Source organism: Hemiscyllium ocellatum, chromosome 24 (genome assembly GCF_020745735.1).
Source record: "Hemiscyllium ocellatum isolate sHemOce1 chromosome 24, sHemOce1.pat.X.cur, whole genome shotgun sequence".
In the NCBI taxonomy this organism is placed as follows: domain Eukaryota; kingdom Metazoa; phylum Chordata; class Chondrichthyes; order Orectolobiformes; family Hemiscylliidae; genus Hemiscyllium; species Hemiscyllium ocellatum.
This window is the reverse complement of record NC_083424.1, coordinates 24,888,202-24,914,486: the sequence shown is the minus strand read 5'-3', so window position 1 is coordinate 24,914,486 and position 26,285 is coordinate 24,888,202. Positions and strand designations below refer to the sequence as shown.

Genomic DNA, 26,285 nt, shown 5'->3' with positions numbered 1-26,285 from the left:
ATCAAGGGAAAGTGTTAGTTTCATGTTTTCTCTAATTCTATTCCTCCTCATACATGACAGAAATTTACAAAAAATGGATGTCAGTAAAGAAATATGCAACTTTGAATCTGTGGGCAAATTTTGCTCTGGTAATAATGACAACAGTATTTGCTAATACTACTCGTGGTCCACATAGGTACCAATGACATATATAGAAAGAGGGATAGGGATGTAAGGCAGGATTTCGGGGAGCTAGGGTGGAAGCTGAGAGTGAGAACAAACAGAATCGTTATCCCTGGTTTGTTACCCATGCCACGTGATAGCGAGCCAAGGATTAGGAAGAGCAATCAGCTGAACATGTGGCTACAGGGATGGAGGAAGGTTTCAGGTAACTGGGGCTCACTCTTGGGAAAGTGGGACCTCCTACAAACAGGATTGTTTCCACTTGAACCAGAGGGGTACTAATATCCTGGGTGAGAGGTTTGCTGCTGCAATTCGGGTGGGTTTAAATTAGCTCAGCAGGAGAATGGGAACCTGAGATGTAGTTCCAACGCACAGGAGGATGAGAATAGGGAGGGCATGGACAGGATTTCATGGTCACAGGAATGTGCTGGCAGACAGCAAGCTGGTTTGAAGTGTGTCTACTTCAACATCAGAAGTATCCAAAATAAGGTAGGTGAGCTTGCAGTTTGGATAGGTATCTGGGACTTCAATGTTGTGCCATTTCAGAGACATGGTTAGAGCAGGATGAGGAATGGATGTTGCAGGTTCCAGGGTTTAAATCTTTCATTAAGAACAGGGAAGGTGGTAAAAGAGGGGGAGGTGTGGTCCTGTTAGTCAAGGATAGTGTAATGGTGGCTGAAAGAACTTTTGACAAGGACTCATCTACTGAGGCAGTATGGGCTGAGCTTAGAAACAGGAGAGGAGAGGTCACACTGCTGGAAGATTTCTATAGGCCTCCGCAGAGTTTCAGTGATGTGGAGGAGAGGATCAGCAAAACGATTCTGGGTAAGAGTGAAAGGAACAGGGTGGTCATTATGGGGGACTTTAACTTCCCCAACATTGACTGGAAATGCTATAACTCTAGCATGTCAGATGGATCAGTTTTCGTCTAATATGTGCAGGCGGGTTTCCTGACAGTGTATGTCAACAGGCTGACAAGAAGGGAGGCCACACTGGATCTGGTGCTCAATGTTTGATTTAGTGGTAGGTGAGCACTTTGGAGAAAGTAACCATAATTCAGATAGTTTAGCGATGGAAAGGGATAGGTACATGCCACAGGTCAAGAGTTATCAATGGGGGAAGGACAAATATAATGCGATTAGGCAAGACTTGGGATGTGTTGAATGGGGTAGCAAAATGCATGGGATGGGAACAATCAATGTGGAGCTGGCTTAGGGAACAAATATTGCGTGTTCTTGATAGGTATGTCCCTGTCAGGCAGGGAAGAAGTGACAAGGGAACTGTGGTTTACTGCAGAAATTGCATCTCTCGTTAAATGGAAGAAGGAGGCTTATGTGATGATGAGACAAGATGATTCAGATGAGGTGATGGAGAGTTACAGATTACCTAAGAAGGATTTAAAGAGCGAGTTAAGAAGAGCAAAGAGAGGACATAAGCAGTCTTCAGCAGATAGAATAAAGGAGAACCCTAAAGCTTTCTGTAGGTATGTGAGGACTAAAAGGATGACTATGGTGGAATAGAGCCAATCAAAGACAGACGCGGAAAGTTGTGTATGCACCCTGTGGAAATCGGAGAGGTGCTAAATGAATGTTTCTCATCAGTATTCACTCAGGAAAAGGATATCACAGAGGAGAAGAATGAAATATGAGATATTAGACTAGAAAGGATTGAGGTTAGTAAGGAAGAGGTTATCAATTCTAAAGAAGTGAAAATAGACCAGTTCCTTGGGCTGGATGGGATTTATCCGAGGATTCTCTGGGAATCTAGCGAAGAGATGTTGCACCCTTTGGCTTTGATTGTTGAGTTGTCATTGCCTACAGGTGTAGTGCCAGAGGACTGGAGGATTGTAAATGTGCCCTTGTTCAACAAGGGCAGTAGAGATGACCCAGGTAATTATAGACCAGTGAGCCTTATGTCTGTTGTAGGAAAGTTTTGGAAAGAATTGAGAGGGAGGACTTATAATCATCCGTGATTAAGAAAGCGAATGCAATGTTGTCACTTATCTCAAGAGGGTTGGAATGTAAAAGCACCGTTGTGCTACTGAGACTTTATAAAACTCTGGTTAGGCCCCATTTTGGAGTACTGTTGTCCAGTTTTGGTCCCCACACCTCAGGAAGGACATACTGGCACTGGAACGTGTCCAGCGGAGATTCCCACGGATGATCCCTGGAATGGTAGGTCGAACATATGAGGAACAGCTGAGGATCCTGGGATTGTATTCATTGGAGTTTAGAAGATCAAGGGGAGACTTAATAGAGACGTACAAGATAATACATGGCTTGGAAAGGGTGGACGCTAGGAAATTGTTTCCATTAGGCGAGGAGACTAGGACCCATGGACACAGGCTTAGAATTAGAGGGGGTCAATTCAGAACAGAAATGCGGAGACATTTCTTCAGCCAGAGAGTGGTGGGCCTGTGGAATTCATTGCCACAGGGTGCAGTGGAGTCCGGGACGCTAAATGTCTTCAAGGCAGAGATTGATAGATTCTTGTTGTCTCGAGGAATTAAGGGCTACGGGGAGAACGCTGGTAAGTGGAGTTGAAATGCCCATCAGCTATGATTGAATGGCGGAGCGGACTCGATGGGCCGAATGGCCTTACTTCCACTCCTATGTCTTATGGTCTTGTCTAGCAAGCAACAATTTGATTGCAGATAGTCAATATGGTTTCACCAAGGGAAGGTCTTGTCTGACAAATCTCATTGAGTTTTTTGAGAAGGTGACCAAGCGTGTGGATGAGGGTAAGGCAGATGACATGGTGTACATGGACTTCAGTAAGGCCTATGATAAAGTTCCACATGGTAGGCTGTTGGAAAATGCAGAGGCATGGGATTGAGGGTGATTTAGCAGTTTGGATTAGAAACTGGTTTTCTGTAAGAAGGCAGCGAGTGATGGTTGATGGAAAATATTCAGCCTGGAGTCCGGTTAGTAGTGGTGTGCCACAGGGATCTGTTTTGGGACCACTGCTGTTTTGTCATTCTTTATAAATGACTTAGATGCAGGCATGATGGATAGGTTAGTAAGCTTGCAGATAACACTAAAGTCCGTCGAGTAGTCGACAGTATAGAAGAGTGTTGCAGGCAGCAGGGGGACTTGGATAAACTGCAGAATTGGTCTGAAGGGTGGCAAATGGAGTTTAATGCAGATAAATGTGAGGTGATTCACTTTGGGAAGAATAACAGGAAGCCAGAATACTGGGTCAAGGGAACGATTCTTGATTGTGTGGAGGTGCAGAGGGATCTTGGAGCCCATCTGCATTGATCCCTGAAAGTTGCCACCCAGATTGTTAGTACTGTTAAGAAGGCATATGGTGTGTTAGGTTTTATTGGTAGAGGGATTGAGATCTGGAGTTGTAATGTCATGCTGCAACTATACAAAATGCTACTGCGGCCGCACGTGGGATATTGTGTACAATTCTGGTCGTCCCATTACATGAAGGATATGGAAGCATTGGAAAAGGTGCAGAGGAGGCTTACCAGGATGTTGCCTGGTCATGGAGAGAATGTCTTATGAGGAAAGGCTGAGTGACTTGGGTCTGTTCTCATTGGAAAGAAGAAGGCTAAGAGGAGATTTGATAAAGACATCCAAGATGATTAGAGGATTAGATAAGGTAGACAGTGAAAGTCTTTTTCCTAGGATGATGACATCAGCTTGTATGAGGGGGCATAGCTTCAAATTGTGCGGTGATAGACTTAAGACAGATGTCAGAGACAGATTCTTTACTCAGAATGGTCAGGGCATGCACTGCCCTGCCTGCCAATATAGTTAACTCAGCCACGTTAGGGAGATTTAAACAATCCTTGGATAAGCACATGGATGATGGGATAGTGTAGGAGGATAGGATTAGATTAGTTCACAGGTCGGCGCAACATCGAGGGCCGAACAGCCTGTTCTGCGCTGTATTGTTCTACTTTCTACTCATCTGAACCTGCCAGCCATCTTTACTATTTTAAACATGTGCAGAGTAATACAGAAACCAGAAGTTGCTGCTATTTAGTCTACATTTCTCAGTCACATGCTTTATAGAGGTTCCCACATGCTATCACCATTGCGATCATGAATTGATGATAACATCTATAATAAAGCCATTAGGCTCAGTGTACAAACACTAGAAAATGTTGCACCTTGTTGTGTAAGCTGTAACTGGGATTTTAATGGTAGAATAACTTTTTAATCAATACCAAATAGCACACACTGTGGAATATCGAATTTTCCTATTATCATGCAAAAGTTTGCAGTTTTTTTAGAAAAAAACTAAATAAATGTCTGTATTTTAATTTAGCTTCTTAGTACTCTCATAGATTTATTTCACTATCTTAATTTGACCTAAAATGAAAGATTTCAAGTGCTTTAAATTTCCTCGAGTGCTGTGTGTGAATATTTCAAATCTGATCATTTGCCTACCTGCTTGCTGACAATTGCTGGTGCATACTAAGACAACATCTTGACGTGGCACCTGAAGTAAGAGATCATAGGGAAAGGAGATATTTCTGCCACAGAATCTGAATCTTTGTTCAAAGCTTTCTTTGGGTCAGTGGTGACTGCCATTGCTTTACCATGGACCACAAAATCCATCTATACATTGCACAGCTGAACAACAAAATATAATTACGATAATCAAACTGCAGATGATGTTAGTATTCTGAAAGCTAGATAGGCTTACTGAAATGTGGCAACTTTAAAACTAGGATTGTTTCAGACACACTACCTGCTATATTTTCTTTTTAAATGTACAGAACAGTAAGCTTCTGATAACTATTTACCTAAAATGCTCAGCTGCATTTTCTGACACATTTCCAGCCATAGTTTATTAACTGATTACATGGAGGAGCATGTAGCCTATGACAATGTTTATAATTAAAATGATTGAGGAACAAAGGAATGATGCCAGACACACATTACAGGCTTAATGTATTTAAACTATAATGAATGACAAAGTATGCATACTGCAAATTGACAAAATTAGATATTTTTGGAATGAGGCAAAGCCAAGTGTTAAAACATTGCTGACATGGTAAAGCCCCCAAAGTACACAAACTTTAGAGTTCATTACTGATATTGGCTGCCTTTCTCATTTGTTTTTCTTTTTCTAATAAAATGAACCAGATGTAAAACTAAGACTGAGTTAGTCACACTAATAGTGGGATGAGACACTGAAAATATTTTGAATCGTCTGAATGATCTAATTGGTGTTGCTGTTGTTTCAAAATGATCTAATGTATGTTATGAAGTCATAAGAGAGTAGTATTGCATTCTGCAAAATGATACATTTTGGAAAAAAATGAAAAATGCATCAGCAGTTTAACTGTGAATGCTAATTTTGTTAATTTGAACTGATGTTCTAAAGTTCTTGAATATTTTCAGAAGGAAGTGAGGTTTTTTGATTGTAATGAAACTGCTTTACTGAACTTTACAGAAAATGGACTTCAGGTCAATGCTAATCTGCAAATCTCTGGCCCAGATTTTTCAGTGGTCGGGACAACATTATTCAAGATCTAAAGTCTTTAAAAATCAAAAGTTTGGTTTATGAAGGATATGTTCTGATCAGAATTTTGCCTGCCTTTCAGTTCTATTCAAGAAATGGAATTCTATTTTGTGGATCACTATAGGTGTTGAGGATAATTATTTTGTCTCATATGCTGCAATTTTGCAGAAGACATGGTGTTTCGGCAAGGAAAGTTCAGAGCATATCTATAATACTTGGGTTCAGTTTGATGTTTTTAAGTTGTTTTGTGCTGGAATGGAGGGGAATATTATTTAACAAACACTATAACTGATCATTTAATTTTGAACTTAAGCAACTTGTGTGATGTTTCTTGTATTTAGCCTGAATATAATCTGCAAACAAATACATCAGGGGTAGGAATAAGCTATTTGGCTCCTCAGGCCTGCTACACTGTTCAGATACGTTCATGGCTGATTTGAAACATTGTGCACATCTGAAAGATACATGACAAAAATTCACCAAGGCTCCTTTGACGGCACGTTTTGAACCATGACCTCTACCATCTGGAAGGAAAAGGGCAGCATTACTACCTGCAAGTTCCCTTTCAAGCCATTCATCATTCTTGACTCCGAAATATACTGCTGTCCCTTCAGGGTCACTAGGTCAAAATCCTGGAACTCCATCCCTAATGACATTGTAGGTGTACCTACAGTACATGGAGAAAGTGAGGACTGCAGATGCTGGAGATCAGAGCTGAAAAATATGTTGCTGGAAAAGCGCAGCAGGTCAGGCAGCATCCAAGGAGCTGGAGAATCGACGTCTTGGGCATAAGCCCTTCTTCTGACCTGCTGCGCTTTTCCAGCAACATATTTTTCAGCTGCCTACAGTGCATGGACTGCAGCAGTTTGAGAATGCAGCTGACCATCACCAGAGCAACCAGAGATTGTTGTTAAATGCTGGCCTAGCCAGCAACGCTAACATGCTATGAATGAATTAGAGGAAGATCTTGTCAAGACCCCTTAGGAGCTTGTGTTTCAATCAAGCTGTCAGTTACTCTTCCAAACTCCAGTGGATGCAAGTCTAGCCTGTTCAACCTTTCCTCATAAGACAACCCACCCATTTTAGGTATTAGTCTAGTAAACCTTCAAAGCAGATAATCACTCCTTCACTTCTAATCCCTTTGAATTGTCAAATTTAGTGGAATAAATATAAATCCCTTAAAGAATCGCTCGTGTTTTTGTGGTATTGATTCTGAGCACTTCCTAAAAGTGCTTTGTGTTTTTTTAAAAGGTTATGTTTCAACTATATGTTCTAAAAATCAGCTTGCCAGTTACAGATAAAACCTCTTTTAATACATATTGGAGGATTTATATAGATCTCTTTTTATTCTTGTATCCTTTTAATCATCAACCAATTAATTTTGATAGGGTAGCATGTTTTATGTCACTAGTGAAAAGTGCTATGTTTGACAGCAGTTTTGAGCCACCAGACCCTTTTCCAGTGAAGATCTAATCCAGATGTTTGTATTTTAACACATCTTTCAATACTACTTTGTTTTGTCATCGATGACCAACTGAACATTGTATATGCCTAATGTATAGCCATTTATCTTTATTAAGTCTTGTCATGCTTGGCTATCATCAGTCTTCTCTGACACAGTGTGTGATATAGCACATATTTTAAATATGAAGAACAGGTTAGTAAAAGCGCTTCAAAGGCAACCAGCATACAAGGACAACTTTTATACCAAAGTTTAACAATGAATGACAAAGAAAGTTGCAAAGAAAAACATTTACAGTTGATATAAAATGGAAAAGCTCTTTGTAAATGCGAATTATTTATTAATCTGGTTGTATTGGCTCCAACTAAAAATTGTGATAGCTGTGACTAAACTAATCTTAGTTAAGAATGGGTGTGGATATGTGCCTACAACCTCTGTGTGTGTTGCTTTGTCATCAGCACTCAGGATTTTCATGTTCACTCCCTTTGGAGAAGTAGCTCATCTATGAGTGACGAATACGCATTTTATCAGGGAATGTGAATGTGAAGCTATAGCTGTCACTTTGTATTAGAGGAAGCATATTGCTACATTTCATTATTTTTGCTTAAATTTTACTGATATGAGACATAACCAAAAATGTGACTGAGAATAAGAGAAATCAAAAGGTAAGCTTGACTACAATTCTCTAATGAACAAAGGAAAAGCATATTTTTTTTATTAGACTTGTAATCTTCCATCACACAAGCAACTCCTACTCCATATTACAAATGTTTACTGCAAGTCATGGGTTGAAAATTTCATTGGCTATAATGTTACTTTGCTACAAAAAAAAAGAGATTCTGTTTCACTGTGTTTTCCTGTAGCACCTCTTTTATATGATTGTACTTCTACCTTACAGACTAGTGGTACGGATAGCAGGCCAGTCTAATTGTATCATCAATCTACTAAACTTGCTAAGATTCATTTTGTTTGTCCCTATAATAATTTAATTTGGGTTTTCACTGTAATCAAGTACAATGTTAGCAGATGGGTTAAGAACTTTTTAATAATATTAGCTTTAAATAATTAATCTAAATCTCTTCAGAGGCCATTTATTTTTAATTATATTCTTGATTAGAAAGCAAGTTTATTTGAAGCTAAAATGACTTTCAAAATGTTAGCAAAGCAATGCACCAAGACCAAGATAAGGCATTTCCAATTAAAATAGCAACTTGCTGTAGAAATTCTAAATCTATCCTCGTGGACTCCTCTTTGACTTACCCATATGATTGTGTAATCACTTTCTTTTTAATTGTCCTAAATATTTAGAGAAAATAGCAGAACTGCAACAATATGTAAATATATGCAAGTATGAGAACATGTTAGAAGTTATGTGGGTTTTACAGTGAGTATATGAAGTGGCATGAAATAAAATGCCGTATAGTTGGTACTTGCAAGAATCCTTTTGGAAATTATTTCAGTGTTCTTGATAGTTTTTGTAAATTAGCATTTGTTTTACAGAGGCAATAATTTTCTTCATGTTTTGAAGATTGAGTTAGTTTTGAAATTAAAATAGCTGAAATGATACCGATGATGAATTTCAACTAAACATATTCTTTATCCAAGTTTCACTCGATGCTATTAATTTTTACTGTTTTCTTGCAGAAATGTATTCAATGGTTGAAAAGCTCATTTAGTAGTAGATTTTGTTTCTAATATGCTTCATGTTTGATATTTCTTAGATGACTAAAAATGTAAGGATTGTGGAGAAATTAATTTAAGTTTTGATGAAATACTGTGCAGTTTAAAAGAAGTGTTGAAAGATCACACTGGGCTTTAGACTTTTTTTAACAAGGGTTCCTGTGAATCGCATGACATCATAATGGCTTGCTTTGTGAACATTGACTTAGTGGAAAGTGCTTTGATATTTGGAAATAGATGGGGAACAAGTAGTGTAAGTAAGGACTACCCAGTTGATCTCCTGCTTTGAAAAGAGCCTCTTGTTGAATTTAGGATGTTATCTATTTGTTCCTGAGAGGGAGAAATTGATTGATTGTAGGTGATGACTCCAATATTGTGTTTCCAAAGTAAGCTCTGTCTGCCAAGACGGCAAAGATGACCATATTTCATTAGTGATTCAAGAATGTTTGCAGAATATAAGTGACAGATTTTGGAATGTTCAGCCCCTTTTTGGCTTCAAGAATAACTAGATCATGGTTTTCTATTTTTCAAAAAAATGAACTTTTGCAACAAGAGAATTTTTTTCTCTCTTCCCTGAAGTGACTTTTCAGTCATGCATTTTAGATTATTTAGAGAGACGAACATTTTATACAGGTCGTTCTGCTATAATGTACGTTTTGTTGATTCGAAATTTGGGGATGCTTTCTATCGTGCAAACCGTTAAAGTGTGTACTGGTTACAACGCGATTCTGATCCCATTGGTTGAAATGGCATCGTTGATGTGATTTTCTTGTAATGAAGGGTTGCACGAGAATGGAACTACCTCATTATAGCAGTCCTTGCACATTATTTTGTAAATGACATTAGTTTTGCTCATTGTATAGGGTTTTTCAAGTTAATTAGCTGCAGTTTTAGTGTGTTGGTGGGTTTGTGGGCTACCATGATGCCAAGGGGTCTGAGTAGTCTGGCTGTCATTTCGAGATGTCTTTGTTGTTGAGGAGAGTGGCTAGGGTTTCTGGATGTGTTTTGTCTGCTCATTTGGGTTTGTTGCTGAGAAATCGGCGGACTGTTCATTGGGTACCCATTCTTTTTGAATACACGATATAGGTGATTTTCCTCTGAACCCAATGAACACAGTATCCTCACATACGGATGAGGAAGGACACCACCTCGACATGGACAATACATCAATCCTAGGACAAGCCAAACAAAGATGCATACAAGAATTCCTAGAAGCATGGCATTCCAACAGGAACTCTATCAACAAACACATTGAGTTAGACTCCATCTACCACTCCCTGAGAAAAGGAACAGGAAGTGACTTCACAGGAAATAACATCATAAGAAATGGCATCACCAACCCAAAGAAACCCAAGCATATAAATAGAAAGCAGGAATTTTCAGCATTGTTATGCATGAGGTCCACTGAAGATGTTACCTAGTAAGGAAACAAAACGTCTGGAAATGAACCTTTCAGTTCAGCAAGCAAACCTACATCCAAAACCTCAACATGAGCTACAAATCTTCTCAAAACTTGCTATGGACAAGGTATATATTTGGCCGTCTTGGTAATTGGGAATAGGTTTTTTTTAGTGTTCTGACCAGTGGAATAGTGAGACTACAGTACAGTACACTTCTCCAGCTTTGGTTGTATCAATTTAGATAGCTCAGGTGTTAATTTTAGCCAGACTACTGGTATCTCTCAAAAGGGTATTGAGGTCAGAGGCAAAGTGATAGCAGCAATAAGGACCAAGCAAATGCGATGCTATCCAAAACAGCTGGATCTGGCATAAGTCTTGATATAAGAGGCTTGACTTGGGTTTTAAAGTTTTTTTCATCAATTAGTTTCTATCAATGCATTTTCAGTCACCTCTGTGTGTGCTACCGTTTAGTCTTGGAACAATAAACTGAACATCTGAACTTATGCCCCAAAGTTCTGAAGTGAGGTGTTAGATTTTTGTGATAATGCAAATCACAAGGAGAACAAACTACAGTTGCATTATTTTTATCTAGATTATTTGGGATCTAGTGTTTTCAGCCTATGGACATTAGTTCATTTAAGTCCAACTTGATGTGCAACTAAACTCATAAACATTTGACTTTTGTTGAATGTACATTTTTGCTAAATTTTTAACTTTAATTACATTTTCTCTTTTAATAGAACTGGTGAATTGACGAATCGCTTATCCTCTGATACTCAGATCATTCAGAGCACTTTAACAGTAAGTATAAGAACAAACAACAACATGAAATAGTAATAACAACTGTGTGAAGCAAAGAGCAAAATTTATTTGTATTTATCTCTTGTTCTCTGAAAAAAAAATCAGAAATAAGAGCATGGAATTTATACCACTTAGTATTTATGCTGTGTATCTATAAATGTCAATGACAACATCTTTAACACTGCATTTAGCTGATATGCGATCACTGTAAGATAAACATATGGCAAGTCCAACTTTGGTCTTGACATCATTATTTTTAAATGATATTTCTATTCGGTGTAGTGTTTTATCATCAGTATGTTTATTAGAAGTGAACCAAACTATGAATAAACTTATATAAATTATAAGATAATGGAGAAGTCACGATTTTACATTGTTTTTATTTGCAGGTGAATCTATCCATGTTGCTAAGATACACATTTCAAATAATAGGTTCTATAGTTCTTATGTTTGTTGTAAGCCCAGCGTTGACTGGAGTGCTGCTGGCCTCTATCCCAGTTGTAGCAATTGGAGGTGTCCTATATGGTGAGTTGAATTTCAGCCTCATGCAGTTTGTTTACGAGAGAGAGGAAATAGTCATTTTTAAATCACATTAGAATGATCAGCTATGCTACCATCATTTTTATTAGATTCATTTTCCTTTTTGTTTTCTTTAATAGTTGTGTTAAATAATTTTTCTCCTATATCTTTAACTTTACTATTACTGATTGACTTGAATTACTTTGCTTCATAGATCTAGCTACAGGTTAATGCTCCTGTTCTGCCATAACAATATTAGATTAAAACATTATGCAATGTTTGCAGAATATAAGACATTTGTGCCTCTATTTATGCTGCATATTGGAGTCCCTTCCTATGTGCTTATCCACCTTCCTGTGATGGCATCTATCAATTGCCAGAAGCACATCATATGAGCTTTGCATTCCAGCTGCTCCCTGCTTCCTTCTGAATTATTTTGTTTTATTAGTAACCAACTTCTACCCTAAGAAAAGCTCCAATAATCTTAAAGACTTTTATTAGTTCACCTCTCTGGAAGCCCCAACAAATATGTACATCTCTAAAATGTAATTATTGAACTCTTAATCATTTCCAAGACCTCTGTCATGCCACTCCTTGTCTTTTGTGTATCTGCAAACGTGTTCTTTTTTTTTCAAGTTATCATCGTTAAGCATTTTTCTACACTCTTCGTGTGACTTCAAATCTTATTTATAGTATGAAATCAAGAAGGCCAAATTTTAAGCTGTGTGAGAAGGTGAATTTCTGTGCCTGAATAGACACGCTTCAGTTTCCTCAAAAATAAAGCCCTGACTTTGCCCCACATAATTTTTCTGTCACCTGTTTCTGGACTGGGAATACATACTGTGAAAATTCATACATGTTCCTATTAAAGTTGGATTATTATTCTGTATGGGGAATAAAAATCTGATTTCTGTGTATATGCATTTGGTGGTATGGGATTTTGGAAGCCCATTGAAAGCATGCCACATTGTACAAAAACAAGTCTGCTGAGGAATCTGGGACACTGAGAAAGTTTAAGTGTAGCCAGTCTTGTCTGTTTATTTAATTCGATTAGTGTTTCCTAACATGAAGGAAACGTCATGATACAGTGAAAAACGTTGCAAAATACTGGGCTAGCTTGTGCAATCCTCTTTTCATCTGTGATTTGAGTGGTTTTGCTAGTTTTTGTTTTTCTGTACATCTGGTTTAACACCGGGCTAAGGGGAAAGTGGAGTAAATACAAACAGCAGTTTTTTTGCATTCTGATTTGGACATGGGGGGGGGAAAAGATTGTAATCACTTTGTCTCATTTCTGTTGATTAACAGGTACTCTGCTTGGAAGTCTAAATTCTCACATGTTTCCTTTGCAAAAAATAGTTGATTGGTTAGCCAGCTGTGGCTATTCCGAATGCTTGGCTAAATTTCAAACACTCATTGGTTTTCAGCTCAGTACATGTTCCATTAATCTGAGAATGAAGGACCATTTCAAGAAAATTCAATAACAAATTGTCCCTTCTGATGTGGTTTCTGATTCATTGGCGCAGGCTAATAGAATTACAAGTAATAAAAGCTTTTTTTTTTCAGAGGTCAGAATGCATTGTTAGATGGTGAGGGTTTTATTTTCATCCCCCAAGGATGTAAAATATTCTTCATTGACTTTGTGTGGAATTTAAGGAATGTGCAAAGTGATAGCAAGTGAGTGGCAGCAAGGATGCTATGGGGATGATAGTGTCATCAGAGATCTAAAGGGAGTATAGAGGTGACATGCACAATCAGCATGACTTGCTTCTCAATTTTATTACTCTAGAAATATGCTCCAGCGCTAGTTTTGTAGTTTTCATTGTGTCCTCATTAACTGGTGTTTTGTGTATTTTAAACTTTCAATCCCTTAGCTCGCTCTTCTCATTTGAACTATTATTACCTGAGCAGTTTTTTTTAAACTTGATCTTTCTACCAAAGTGTACACTTGACACTTGCCTACATTTAAAATTATTTAAGATTAAACTTGAGAGAGAGGCTTTCAGCTAGTATATTCCTATATTTTATGGCTTTCTTCCTTTTGCATTATTCCATTGTCAATTTTTTGTTTTCATTAAATATAGAAATCGTCCATCCAATGTGTTCATGTAGGTTATAAACAATGGTCCCAGCTCTAATCCCTTTGAAACACCATCTCCAATTATTTGCCAGTCTGAGAATAATCAATGATGGTAATTCAATTTTCACTGTTTTAAATTTATACATTCCAAAACAGAGAAACATAGATTGTTAGAAATGAAACATGATAGAGATGTCTCTTTGCAAGTCAGAACAAGTAGTAGTGCAAGAAAATAAAGGTTTTTCGAAATTCGTTTTGTTCAAAATTTGATCATGTTTTCCCAAGACTTCAGTAATTTCTAAATGCACTCTCAAAATGTCAGTTGTCTGAGACCAGCTTAACAGACTGCCTGGTGTCAAAACTGAGTAGGCAATCAGTGACCACTTGTCAGCTGCCAGTCTAAACTTTAAAAAGCTGAGAGAGATGTTTCATTTGCCCAGGGATGGTATTGATGTTGTTTCTGTCGAACTATAGAATTTTACAACAGCCTATTATACAAATTTGTTCAAAAATATGTCTATAGAACATCCATTGAAGTTTGTAAAAAGTTATTTCTGTCACTTATTCTTTTGAGACGCCATTTGCCCTCAGGATTTGTTAGTTAGGTTGCCTGGTGGCATGTAGTTGCAATGTGGCTCTAGTCATTGAGTTTATTTGTGGTAGATTAGAACAAAATACTTTGACCAAGCAGGGGAATTTATAAAATGTATTATTATGTTTCGCCATTTCTCAAAAAGATATGTTTCAACAAAAGAATGAAATAAACTGCTCAGTAAATTATTTTTGAGAGGGTGTTAACATAGGTTGGTTTATCTTGATTACCCAGGAGAGTTTGTGAAGCGATTACGAAAAAGATTTCAGGATGAATTGGCAGCTGTTGGTGCAACGGCAGAAGAGACCATCTCTAACATTCGTACTGTGAGGACTTTCTGTAGTGAAAAGAAATCTGAAGAACAGTATGACAAAGGAATAGATAAAAGTTATCTGATTGGAAAAAAGTTGGCTTTGGCAGAAGGTATTATTCAGTTGGATTTTGAATTAATTTGCAAAAATTGTTATTTCACCTACGTTATGGATAAATATCTCTTGTAAATTATTTTAATTTCTTTATATCTATCTCCTGTTCATTCAGTCAGTTCCTGAAGAAATGTTGCTATCTGGGGCATTAATGACTATTTGAGGAATTAAGATGCCTAATTACTTTGATTTGTCCAGCATTTATGGCTGGAGATATTAAAACCTTTTTGAAGACTAAAATTAATCTCCATTTTATGGAAGAGAATGCTGTGAATCAAAAGATGTGCTGTAAATCTCTCTCTTTTTTGAGTTAATACTTGGGCATTATTAGAATATTTCAGCTTTCGAGTAATAATAAAGTATTATGTAAAGTTTTTTGATATTCCTACAAATATGTCAAATCCAAGCTTGGAAAACATCTCTAATAATCACTTTTTACTTTTTTTCCTAATGCCTTCTCATTTCAACATGAGCCCATTATGTCTGCATTACTTTCTGGTTTGTTTAAAAAACAATTGGCGTGATTTTTGCACGAAATCAACTTGACATTTTAAGCTAATGTCCCATAATTACATTGTATGTAAACCTCCCAGAATGTAAAATGCACAGTCATACAGGTTGGTAAATTTTAATGAATGGAATACTTAGTTTTATGTATTAAGATGCCTGGAAGATGCAATTTTCAACTTGTTCTTACATTGTTGTGGATATGTTCGCCGAGCTGGGAAGTTGGTTTGCAGATGTTGTCCCCTTTCTAGGTGACATCCTCCGTACTGTGGAGCCTTCTGTGAGGCAATTATATACTGTATCAGTTGGAATTTATAGGGTTTTGTTCCTGCTTTTTCCAGTTGTCTGTCTGGTTGCGGTTGCTCGTTGCAGTGGTTAGTATATTGGATTCAGATCAATGTATTTATTAGTCTGTGGATGAATGTCATGATTCTGGGAATTTTCTGGCTGTCCACTGTTTGGCTTGTTCTATTATTGTTGTGTTGTCCCAGTTGAATTTGTGATCCTTGTGGCTGTGTGTATGGATATGAAGGATAGTTGGTCATGATGTTTATTGACTAGTTGATGTTCACGAATGCAGATCACTAGTTGTCTGCCTGTTTGTCAGACATAGTGTTTCATACAGTCTCTGCATGGAATCTTGTACACTACCTTTGCTCACAGGAGGCTCCACAGCACTAAGGATGTCACCCAGAAAGAGGACAAAATGTCTTGAAAGTAACTTCCCAGCTTGGCGCAATGCACAGAACTGCAACCTGCATACAAGCTACAAATATATACTAACCTTGAAAATCTTTATAAATGTAAGTGTTAGTTTTTCTTGTGTGTTCAATGTGGCCTTTTTCATTTGACAACTTGCCTGCAGACCTTTGAAAACTATTCCATTTCAACAACCTTGTTAGTTTACCGCAGCCTGGATTTGCTTTTATATTGGCGGTTTAGTGATTTTTTGGATTGTTGCCCCTATTACATTCCTGTCCACTTCTCAATCACCCCCAACTTTCCCTCCCTTTCCAAGGCATCTTTCCATACAAGCTCAAGAGAGATAACAACTGTCCACTTATCTTTTTCTCTCTCTTCACAACCACTGTCAAAGACATTTCTTTCAGATCATCAATGACTTTTGTGCAATCCTTTCACTTTTAATACACAGCATTTTCAGCTTATTGTCTGCTTTACACAGGCAAATCAACACAATTTGCCTGACCATTTTGGAGAACAACTAAATTTGGGCTGCAAACGTCACTCTGAGCTTCCAGTTGCCTGTCATTTTCATTCTGCATCTTGATTTCATGCTAACCTCTCTGCCCTTGGCATTCTGCAATATTTTAATGAAGCTTAATAGAAATCTCAAGGAATAGCACACGTCTTTTTATTAATCATGTTACAGCTTTCTAGATCCTATGGTGAATTAAATAAAATCAGACCATTATCACTGCCTCTACTTTCAATTTCTTCTTTTTCAGTGTTTCTTTCTTGCTCTATTTCAATTCCCTTAGGAGTTGCACCACAAACCCAGTGTGATTTTAATCTCTCCTGACTTCAACCTGCACACAAACCTTTCCTTTTAAGCTTTTTCTGCCATGTCTCCTTTCATTTTCTTAAAATGTATCACATTTTTAATTTTCCAGTTCTGATGAAAAGTCATCAATCTAAAACATGAGCACTCTTGCTTCACAAATGCTATTATACCTGCTGAGTATCTCCCTGTATTTTCTGTTTTAAAAAAAATTGTTTTCTCTTCAAAAGTTTTTTGTTTGTCAATCTATTTTTTAAACTTGCATTCTACTTATAGTGCACTCAAGTCTGTTGTATCTTCAAGTTTATGTGTATAATGCAATTCTGGTGTTTTTGATTGTGGTTTAAACTGAAATTTATTCAACTAATTTTCATGCAATAGAACTGAATAAGACTTGAAAATTGGATGAAACATGTTGATCATTATGTACTTTAAATTAAGACTACAGAAAGAATTTTCTGACTTTGAGTAGAGTCATCCTGGAGCACATTTCTGAAGTTCTGGAGCTGTTCTGGGTCTGACTTCCCATCCACTTTTCTAAATGGTCAAAAAGTCTCTCTATGTACAAAACACTTAAACAGCTGGCTATGGGAGGCAAATTACCTAAATCTATTTGGATTACAATGCTGTTCTTTTTTTTTAAGAGCATTGCATTTTTAAGTACAGGAGTGTTTATTGAAACTGCATAGAAATAATTTCTGTTGGCTATAATTACTAAATTAGTGGTGGGGTGATAGTGGCTCAGTGGTATTATCACCAGTCTAGTAGTTCAGAGTCCTGGGTGAAGTTCTGGCATTATGGGTTTGGGTAGCATCACAGAAAATGAAATTTGAATTCAATAAATAAAAATCTTATCTATTGTTTATAAAGCCCACCTACTTGACTGATTTCCTTTTGAGGGACTGAAATCTGTCCAGCAATAATTGGTCCACTGATGCTCAGTTTGGGTTCCATCAGGGCCACTCATCTCCTAAATTCTTTGTGGCCTTGGACAAAGCTGAACTACAGAGGTGAGAGTGACTATCCTTGAGGTCAAGGCAGCATTTCACCAAATACAGCAATAAGGAACTCCAACAAAAATAGAATCCATGGGGACCGATTGCTGTTGGTTGGAATTATACCTAGCAGAAGGAAAGATGGTTGTGGTAGATGAAAGTCAGTTCTTCCAGCCATAGGTCATGGCTGCAGGTGCTCTTCAGAGTAATGTCCTTGATCCAACCATCTTCAGCTGCTTCAGCAGTGACCATTGTAAGGTCAAAGTGGGAACACCCAATGGTAATTACATAAATAGTCACGAATGCTGAACATTAAGTACTGAAGCAGTATGTGTTCATATGTTGTAAGACCTGATGACATCCAGGCTTGGACTGTTAACTGGCAAGTAATGACCACCTCCAGCAAGAGAGAATTTTACCATCACTGAATCCCCATTATCGGCATCTTAAGGGGTCGCCATTGACCAGAAACTGAACTGAAATAACAATATAAGTACTATGATAAGATGAAGTCAGGGGAGCTGTGAGTTTTGTGGTAAGTAATTCAGCACCACTTTTCACAAAGCCTGTTCAAAAGGCATAAGTTAGGAGTGTAATGGAATTCTTTCCACTTACAGCACCAACAACACTCCATACGGTTGTCACAATCCAGAACACAAGCCTACTTGATTGGTATTCTCTACACCACCTTTACCACAGATGCACAGTAGCAGCAGTATACACCATCTGCAAAATACATTGTAGTAACTCAACAAGTCTCCTCCAAATGCATCTTCCAAATGTGGGACCTCCAATACCTAGAAGGACACGGGTAATAAGTGCATAGGACTACCATTAACTACAATTTCCATCCAAGCTAAACATGGAACTGTATCGCCATTCCTTCACTGATGATGGGTCAAAATCTTGGCATTTCTTTCCTAACACGGCTGTGGAGATCCCAACATTCGAAGGACTGCAGTGTTTCAGGAAGGCAGTTCACCATTACCTTCTCAAGGGCAATTATGGGCAATAAATGCTGGCTTAACCAGCAACACTCTCATATATGAATTTATTTGGTGCCTTGTGTCTGTTGAAGTAGTTCTATGATGAACACCTTACATAAAATCTGGCTCTATAAGGTTGTTCATTTTCCAAGTTCAGTAAAACTCACCAATAAGTTAATTGGAATAATGACATTCTCATAATTCTGGAAGTTTATATTAGTGTTGATTGCAATCATTGAAATGATACCCAAAGGCAATTTACAAAATGGTTTTGTAACAAATACAAAAATGTAGCCTCTTTGTTGCCATGGTAAATTGTGCACTGTCCATGGTTGTGCAGACTAAGTGAGTTATACACTGTAGGGATTCTGATTTTTCGATGTACAGGATTAAATGGTTTCAGGCTATTACTCTCAACTTTTGGTTATAATAACCAGCAAGAGCAGTCAGCATTTTTGTGGAAATTAACCTCACTGGTATAATTAATTCAGATAATCCAAATTATTTAAGGTCTGGCTCAAGAAAGAATCCAAAGATGTGCAGGTTAGGTGAATTGGCTGTGCTAAATTGTCCACAGTGTTCAGGGGTAAATATGGGATACTAGGGTATGGGTCTGGGTGGGTTACTGTTCAGAGGGTCAGTGTGGACTTGTTGGACTGAAGGGTCTGTTTCCATACTGTAGGGATTCTAATAATAAAGAACAGCACTGAATGTGAAATGTTCTTGGATATAGGGTCTCCAGGCAATGTAAGAATAAAAGAAAAGGAGGATGGATGGTTAAGTGTAGAAATGGTGGGGAAAGACATTGTCCCAGCATATTCAAGGACAGAGGTAGGAAACAAAAAAAAATGTGCAATTTTATTGCTCAGTCTATAAGTCACCAACTAGGGATGGGCAACTTTTGCTTTCCGGAGATACACATATTATTCGTAGAATGGGAGTGCTGTTCGCAAGATCAGCATTTGTTGTCCATCCCTAATTGTCCTTGAACTGAGTGAAATGGTCTAGCAAATCAAAGTGTAGTTGAGTCAATCAAAGAGCTGTAGGTATGGAGTCATGCGCAACACCAGGTAAGGACAAATTTCCTTCCCTAAAGGAGATCAGTGAACTTGATGGGTTTTGACAATCAATGATGCTTACATGCTCAGCATGAGACTAGCTTTTAATTTCAGATTTTGTTGAATTAAAGTTTCACTATCTACCATGGTGGGATTCAAATCTGTCTTGCCCTGAGTCTCTGGATTACGAGCCCAGTGAGGTTTCCAAAAAATACATTGCATGCGCACAGTCTGTGTATGTGTCTGTGTCTGTCTCTTGCTCTCACTCTCGAATGGAAGTGACATGATGGGTGAGAGCATGGAAGGACCTTTACACAAGGGTATTAAAATGAATGTCCATGAGCAGTAAGAGACCTGGATGTGTATGTGTACAAGTCAGTAAAGGTAGAACACATAGAGCAGTTTCATAAAACATTATAGTATCCTGGACTTTGTTAATAGACAAGTACGAGAACAAAGGGTTATGCTGGATGTGTGCAAAACGCTGGTTAAATCGTAGCTGGAGTGCTGTGTGCAGATTTGGGTGTCACATTTCGGTAAGTATGTTCATGCATTGGAGAGAATTGTGAAGAGATTTACAAGAATGATTTCACTTATGAAGATAGTGAAGATAAGGGCTCTTTTTAGTTTGGAGAGGAAGTGTGTTAGAAGTTTTGCAAATTACAAGGGAGCTGGATAGAGTAGACAGGTGAAAAAGGTCCATTGCATAAAAGGATCAAGAACGTAAGGGAAGAGATGAGGTAATTTGCAAAAGAAACAAATGTCATGAGAACTTCAGCAAGTAGTTAGGCTCTAGAATGCTCAGCCTGGAAGCAGGTATGATTGAGGTACTTAATGATCACCTCTATTCAAATCATTGCCAGGACAAAGTAGAAGAATGGCACAAAGCCATCCTATTCAATCAGAGGTGGTGAAAATGTGATAGCTGAATGGCATTCTGCACCATAACAAGTCTGTGATTTGTGATCGTTTTAAGACTAAATTTCCATATTCATTTATTTTGCCTAATTTGTATGCTTTGCTTAATACAACAATTTGGATGCATGAATGACTTTAAATGATCAAATATAAGCTGCATTTATTGGTTTGGCTTTGCCAATAACCTATTTCATTTATTATTTGACTTTATTTGGCTGTTTGTTTTTCCAGGGTCATTCAATGGGCTGGTGCTTACTATCTCACAGGTAAGTGAAATTTCTTATTGGGGAAGTTGAACAAGAATATTTTCGCAAGATTTACTTACCAAATAATTACATAAAACTGCAAGATTCTGCAATTATGCATTTTATTTGGCCAAACGTTTGAGTTATGCATTTGATCTGCAAGGTCACTTAATTTGATGGTTTGAACATGTATAATTTGGTTCATGGAGGAGAGCAGGAACAAACACAACCGAACATGAGACACATTTTTTTAAAAACAAGTCTAATGTTGCCAGTAGCCCAGATCTTTAAATGGCAAATCTTTTAAAACACAATTTATCAAAGCTTTCAAAAAAAAAGCAAGTTCATTAGCTTGTATCCAGGTTCCTATGATAGTGTCTGTTGAGAAAAGATTCCAATGAATGTCGACTTAAACAGAATGAAACAGTCCAGTTCAAAATGGGGTAATAAGAATTTGTTGAACTTTGGACCGAAGCCAAAGGATAACAGCCCTCTGGATGTATGGATCTGAAAAACACTTCGAACTGGAATTAAATGATTGCTGTTGCCTGCAAATATATTGAGTGTTACAGTACTTGGCAATTAAAATTTTCAAATTTGGAATCCATTAAGCTTTGTGAATTTTATATTTGACTTATTAACTTTGGAGTTTTTTTTCATTTTGGGACCTTGTAATTTAGCCTTCCTTGTGGTATTTTGATACTTCATAAGGAATCTGCAGTTTCTTGAAATCTGGTTTAATTTGTGCAGATATTAAATCCATTCATCTGATTGCAAACTTTTTTCCCTTTATACCTACCTAGATGCATTGTACATAACTAATTGAAACTGAACAATTAATTTCTTCTATATATATAGAATTTTGAAAAAAAAACATTTTAAATGCTGAGATATTGAAAGCCCGGATATAAAATAAGATCAGTTGGGAAAGAAATTGAATCTATAAGTATGGTCTGCAGCATATAATAAATATGAAACTATAATGAGAATCAGGAATGCTAGCCTTATTACTTGATGAAGGTAGCAATTCTTGGATATTCCTTGTGTTCTTAAACATCATGATGTATATTAATTGTCCTTATTAAAGTGTTTTCTTTTACTCCCAGCCACATTTTTCTGAGCTTAAGGCAGACTGGCTCATGCAGATTATTTCCATATGTTACATCTGTTTTTAGACTGAAGGTCGCTGGTGAACTGTCAGTATCTCAATCAACACTTCACCATTGTATGTGACTAGATGCTTTGGCACAGATGTGCTGTTTTACTGAAACTAATTTTTGCATTAATGTTCATGTTTCTAACTCTTGTGCTTGAGATAAATAAGGATAAATAAGATTAATTATGATTTGAAAGTTTATTAAGTGCTTTGTTTTCAAATAATAGTTTTGTCTAAGCCTTCAACTTATGTGAGGATGTAGCTTGTCTTAAAAATGCTGAGTACGTTTTCAAAACTTTTTAACTTGTGCATAACCGGAGAACATAGTTTCCCAAATTTATCTTGGGTATTTTATTCATAACTGTTTGCTGTTGTGATTTTACTATTCCTACAATATTATTTTTAGTACTCATACAACTCTGATATCAGTCACCATTAAGACTGGCCAGAAAAGTGGCACACTGGGTTTATGACTAGTCCAGTTTAACCAGGGAGTATGAAAATTCCTGTTTCCATCCCCAATTCAGGCTCTGTTAGGTTTTCCAAGTACAGTTTTATAGTTGACTAAGCACCCAGCTGCTTCTGATAAAACTCAGTAACCTGTGCTGAAGGTGTATGTGTCTAGATGTCAAATGAAGGATTAGTTGGACTTGATTGTGATTCTTTCCATGAGGAGACTTGCATGTAATAGCCACGCACTTGAGGTACTAGGTTGTAGTGAATTGAAATTTAGAGTCATAGAGACATATAGCATATAAATGGGCCTTTTGGCTCAACTTGTCCATGCTGACCAGAATCTTAAATAAATTAGATCCATTTGCCATCACTTGGCCCATATTCCTCCTACATCCCTCCTATTAATATGCCCATCCAGATGCCTTTTAAATGTTGTAATTGTACCAGTTTCCACCACTTCCTCTGGCAGCTCATTCCACACACGCACCACCCTCTGCATGAAAAAGCTGCCCCTTAGATCCCTTTTTAATCTTTCCCCTCTCACCCTAAACTTATGCTTTCTAGTTCTGGACTCCTTCACCCCAGAGAAAAGACCATGCCTGTTTATCCTATCCAAGGCCCTCATCATTTTATAAACCTCCTATTAGGTCACACCCCAGCCTCTGATGCTCCAAAGAAAATAGCCCCAGTTTATTCAGCCTCTCCCTATAGCTCAAACCCTCTAACCTTGGTAACATCCTTGTAAATCTTTTCTGAACCCTTTCAAGTTTCACAACATTTTTCCAATAGCAGGGAGACCAGAATTGCATGTTGTATTTCAATATGGCCTGACCAATGTACTACACAGCCACAATGTGACCTCCCAACTCGTATACTTAATGCACTGGCCAATAAAGCCAAGCATATCAAACATCTTAAATTGTATTGGATTACACATCCAGAAAGAGGGGAAACTGGCCAAGGAGGGAAATGTCAACTCTGTCTTTATTTCTTTGTGTGTGTGTTGCATCTGCTGAGCATTTCCAGTATCTTTATGTCAGAATTCTAGTATCCACAGTATTTTGATGATGTCTTTATTCTTGGGACTTTTTAATGAACTAAAGTTGCACTCTGAAAGCTACTAGGGTGGGATTTAAATTTATGAATCAGTTTTTCATTTTTACCAAATGTGCAGGAAAGTGGCTTGAAGGGTAAGCAATTCTCTGCCATACTAGTGACAGTGCCTCCCAGGTTAAGTACTGACCTAGGGTTTCTTGTTTAATCAGATGCCACGATTGGCAGCCCCTACTTGAAGCTACTGGCCATTTGAGACCAACAGAAACAGTGCTGGAATAACACACTGATAGCAACGCTGCATCGCAGTCAACAAAACTGGAGCCATTTTGGGAGGGTGGGTAGTGGTTACGGACTCGTTGATGAGGGGGTTGTTGGGGACGTGGGTCATGATTAGAAGACAGTAGAATTGTACTATATTTTTCTCCAGAGGTGCTTTCCCACTTAAAAAGACTGTCACTTATTTTCTGTTGCCAGGAAATCACCTTACCACACCAGTGATGTATTTAGGTCTTTACATTGCATTGCATTTACCACTGAAGGGCCTTAATTGCTGGGTGGGTCAATCAGGAACTTTCTCCATAAATTTCTTGCCAGAATTTAGTCACTGAGGTGGTACCTGGCCTGATTATTTGCATATTTAATAAAATTTTACCTATGCCCTCTGGATTACTAGTCCTGTCAATTTTGTCCACTGTGTACATACTTTACAATGTTAAACCTATTTTTAAATAACACATTTATCAAAATATGTTTGTGTTTCTGAGCTCTGAACTGTCTGTGCTGTATTCATGGATAATATTTCAAGAAAATTAGTAAAGCAAGTTTTGCCATTTCTCACTGGTAGCTCCCAACTTCACATGCTCATAGCATCATTTCCAAATTCTTTTTTGTGTAGTAGTATCTTGTGTCCCAGAAAATGAACCTCACTAGTTAAAACAATTACTACATTCCCTAATAAAATGTACAGAAGGTTGTTGCCTGTGTTGATATTTAGTGATAGTATTTCTTGCCAAATAAGATATGAAGAAGTTTCTGAAGTCAAGGATATGTTAATTCTATTTTATTATTGTGATGTCACCTAGGTTAACACACCTGATTATAAAGGGAAGTTGTCAACTTAGTTTCCTGTTGATATTCTGCTGTTCTAGTCAGATCAAAGAGCAAAGGATTTTTTTAAAAATTCAGTTGACTTTTATGCCAAATACTAAATCCTGCTGAATGATGTTGAAAATAATTTGCGTGAAAAAGTGTAGCGCTGGAAAAGCACAACAGATCAGGCAGCATCAGAGGAACAGGAGAATCAACATTTTGGGCATTAGCCCTTCATCAAGAATTTGGGCCTTTTGGTTATACTTAAGGCACTCGGAGACTTAACTGGTGAGGGGGAAAGCAGAATGAACGCAAAAGCACAATAGCGGTTTTGTTCATTATTTTATTGACTTCTGTTATATTTTCCCTAAAATGTAAAGAGTCAAAGATAATAGGTTTCTCTGATCAGTGGAGACTAAACGCGCATGCATGCATTCCAATGTGAGATAGTATTCAATGCTTGCAGTCTTACTCTTGGTGTGACGCATTGAAAAGTAGAATCATGATTTGCAACCTCACCCTCTTCTGTGCCAAGATACAAATCTTTTGTTTACCACCTCAGGAGTAATGTTTCAGCCAATGAATAAATATGGTTAACTTGTGTTGAAAGATCTGGTTTCTTTACAAATATTCTTGACAGTGCAGAGGTTTCATATTTTGTATGAAAATCTATCTGCATGTTTAAAGCAGTGAATTTGACATTTAATAGTCTGAAATGGGTGGACAAGTTGCAAATGAACTTGAATGCAGATAAATGTGAAATGTTCATTTTACAAAGAAGGGGTTGGCAAAGTAATATTAAATAAAGTTTATAATTCTAAATGGTCTGCAGGAGGAGAGGAACTTGGTGACTATACTCATAAATCACTGAAGGTGGCAGGATAAGTTGGGGAGTTGTTAATAAAACCTAAAAAGAAAATGAGGACTGCAGATGCTGGAGAGTCAGAGTCGCAAAGTGTGGCGCTGGAAAAGCACAGCAGGTCAGGCAGCATCCGAGGAGCAGGAGAGTCAACGTTTCGGGCATAAGCCCTTCATCAGGCATTCAGAGAGGACCTTGACTTTTAGAGTTAAAAAGCAAATAAGTTATGTTAATCTTGTATAGACAAGTAGTTGGGTCTCAACTGGACAATTGTGCCCAGTTCATGGCACCATATTTTAAGAAGAATGCAAAGATATTGGAGTGAGTGCAGAAAAGATTCATGGGATTTGTTTCAGGGATGAGGAATTTCAGTTACATAGTTTGGAGAAGAGAATTATTGAAAGGAGGTTCTCAAACGAGTGGTCTGCATAGAGAAATGGTCCAGAAACCATTCCCATTCGAAAGGGTTGAGAACCAGATGGAAGAGTGTCCTGACCCTAGTGGGAATAATGTGCTTCAGTTCGAGTCATACCTTTCTACAAGTTTTCCCAAGTGTAAAATATGCCCAATTTAGTTTCTAGGATGGTTAATGTCTGACTTGTGACCTTTGTCCAAGATAAGTGAACCTCAAACCATTTCATCGATGAACAAGTAACAAAACCTTATTATAACAAACTTACACTGTTTTTGCCACATGTTAGAGGTTATCTGTTACAAATATACCAATTTATAGTCCCTTTAAATCAAAGCACAAACACATATGCATTCACAAATAGGAAGGGCCAGACAGACCAGACAAGCCAGGAGTTGGGAGATCATGTTGCGGCTGTACAGCACAT

At 37.6% G+C, this 26,285-nt stretch overlaps 1 protein-coding gene across 2 annotated transcripts in view; it reads left to right on the top strand.

Moving 5' to 3' along the window:
- Positions 1–26,285, top strand: part of LOC132827318 (ABC transporter B family member 1-like) — a 194,391-nt gene that overhangs the window by 57,591 nt on the left and 110,515 nt on the right. For both annotated transcript variants that reach the window (XM_060843962.1, XM_060843961.1), the window contains exons 8-11: positions 10,929–10,989; positions 11,379–11,514; positions 14,412–14,600; positions 20,817–20,851. In XM_060843962.1, coding sequence (XP_060699945.1) covers positions 10,929–10,989; positions 11,379–11,514; positions 14,412–14,600; positions 20,817–20,851 — 421 coding nt within the window. The remainder of the gene's footprint in view (positions 1–10,928; positions 10,990–11,378; positions 11,515–14,411; positions 14,601–20,816; positions 20,852–26,285) is intronic.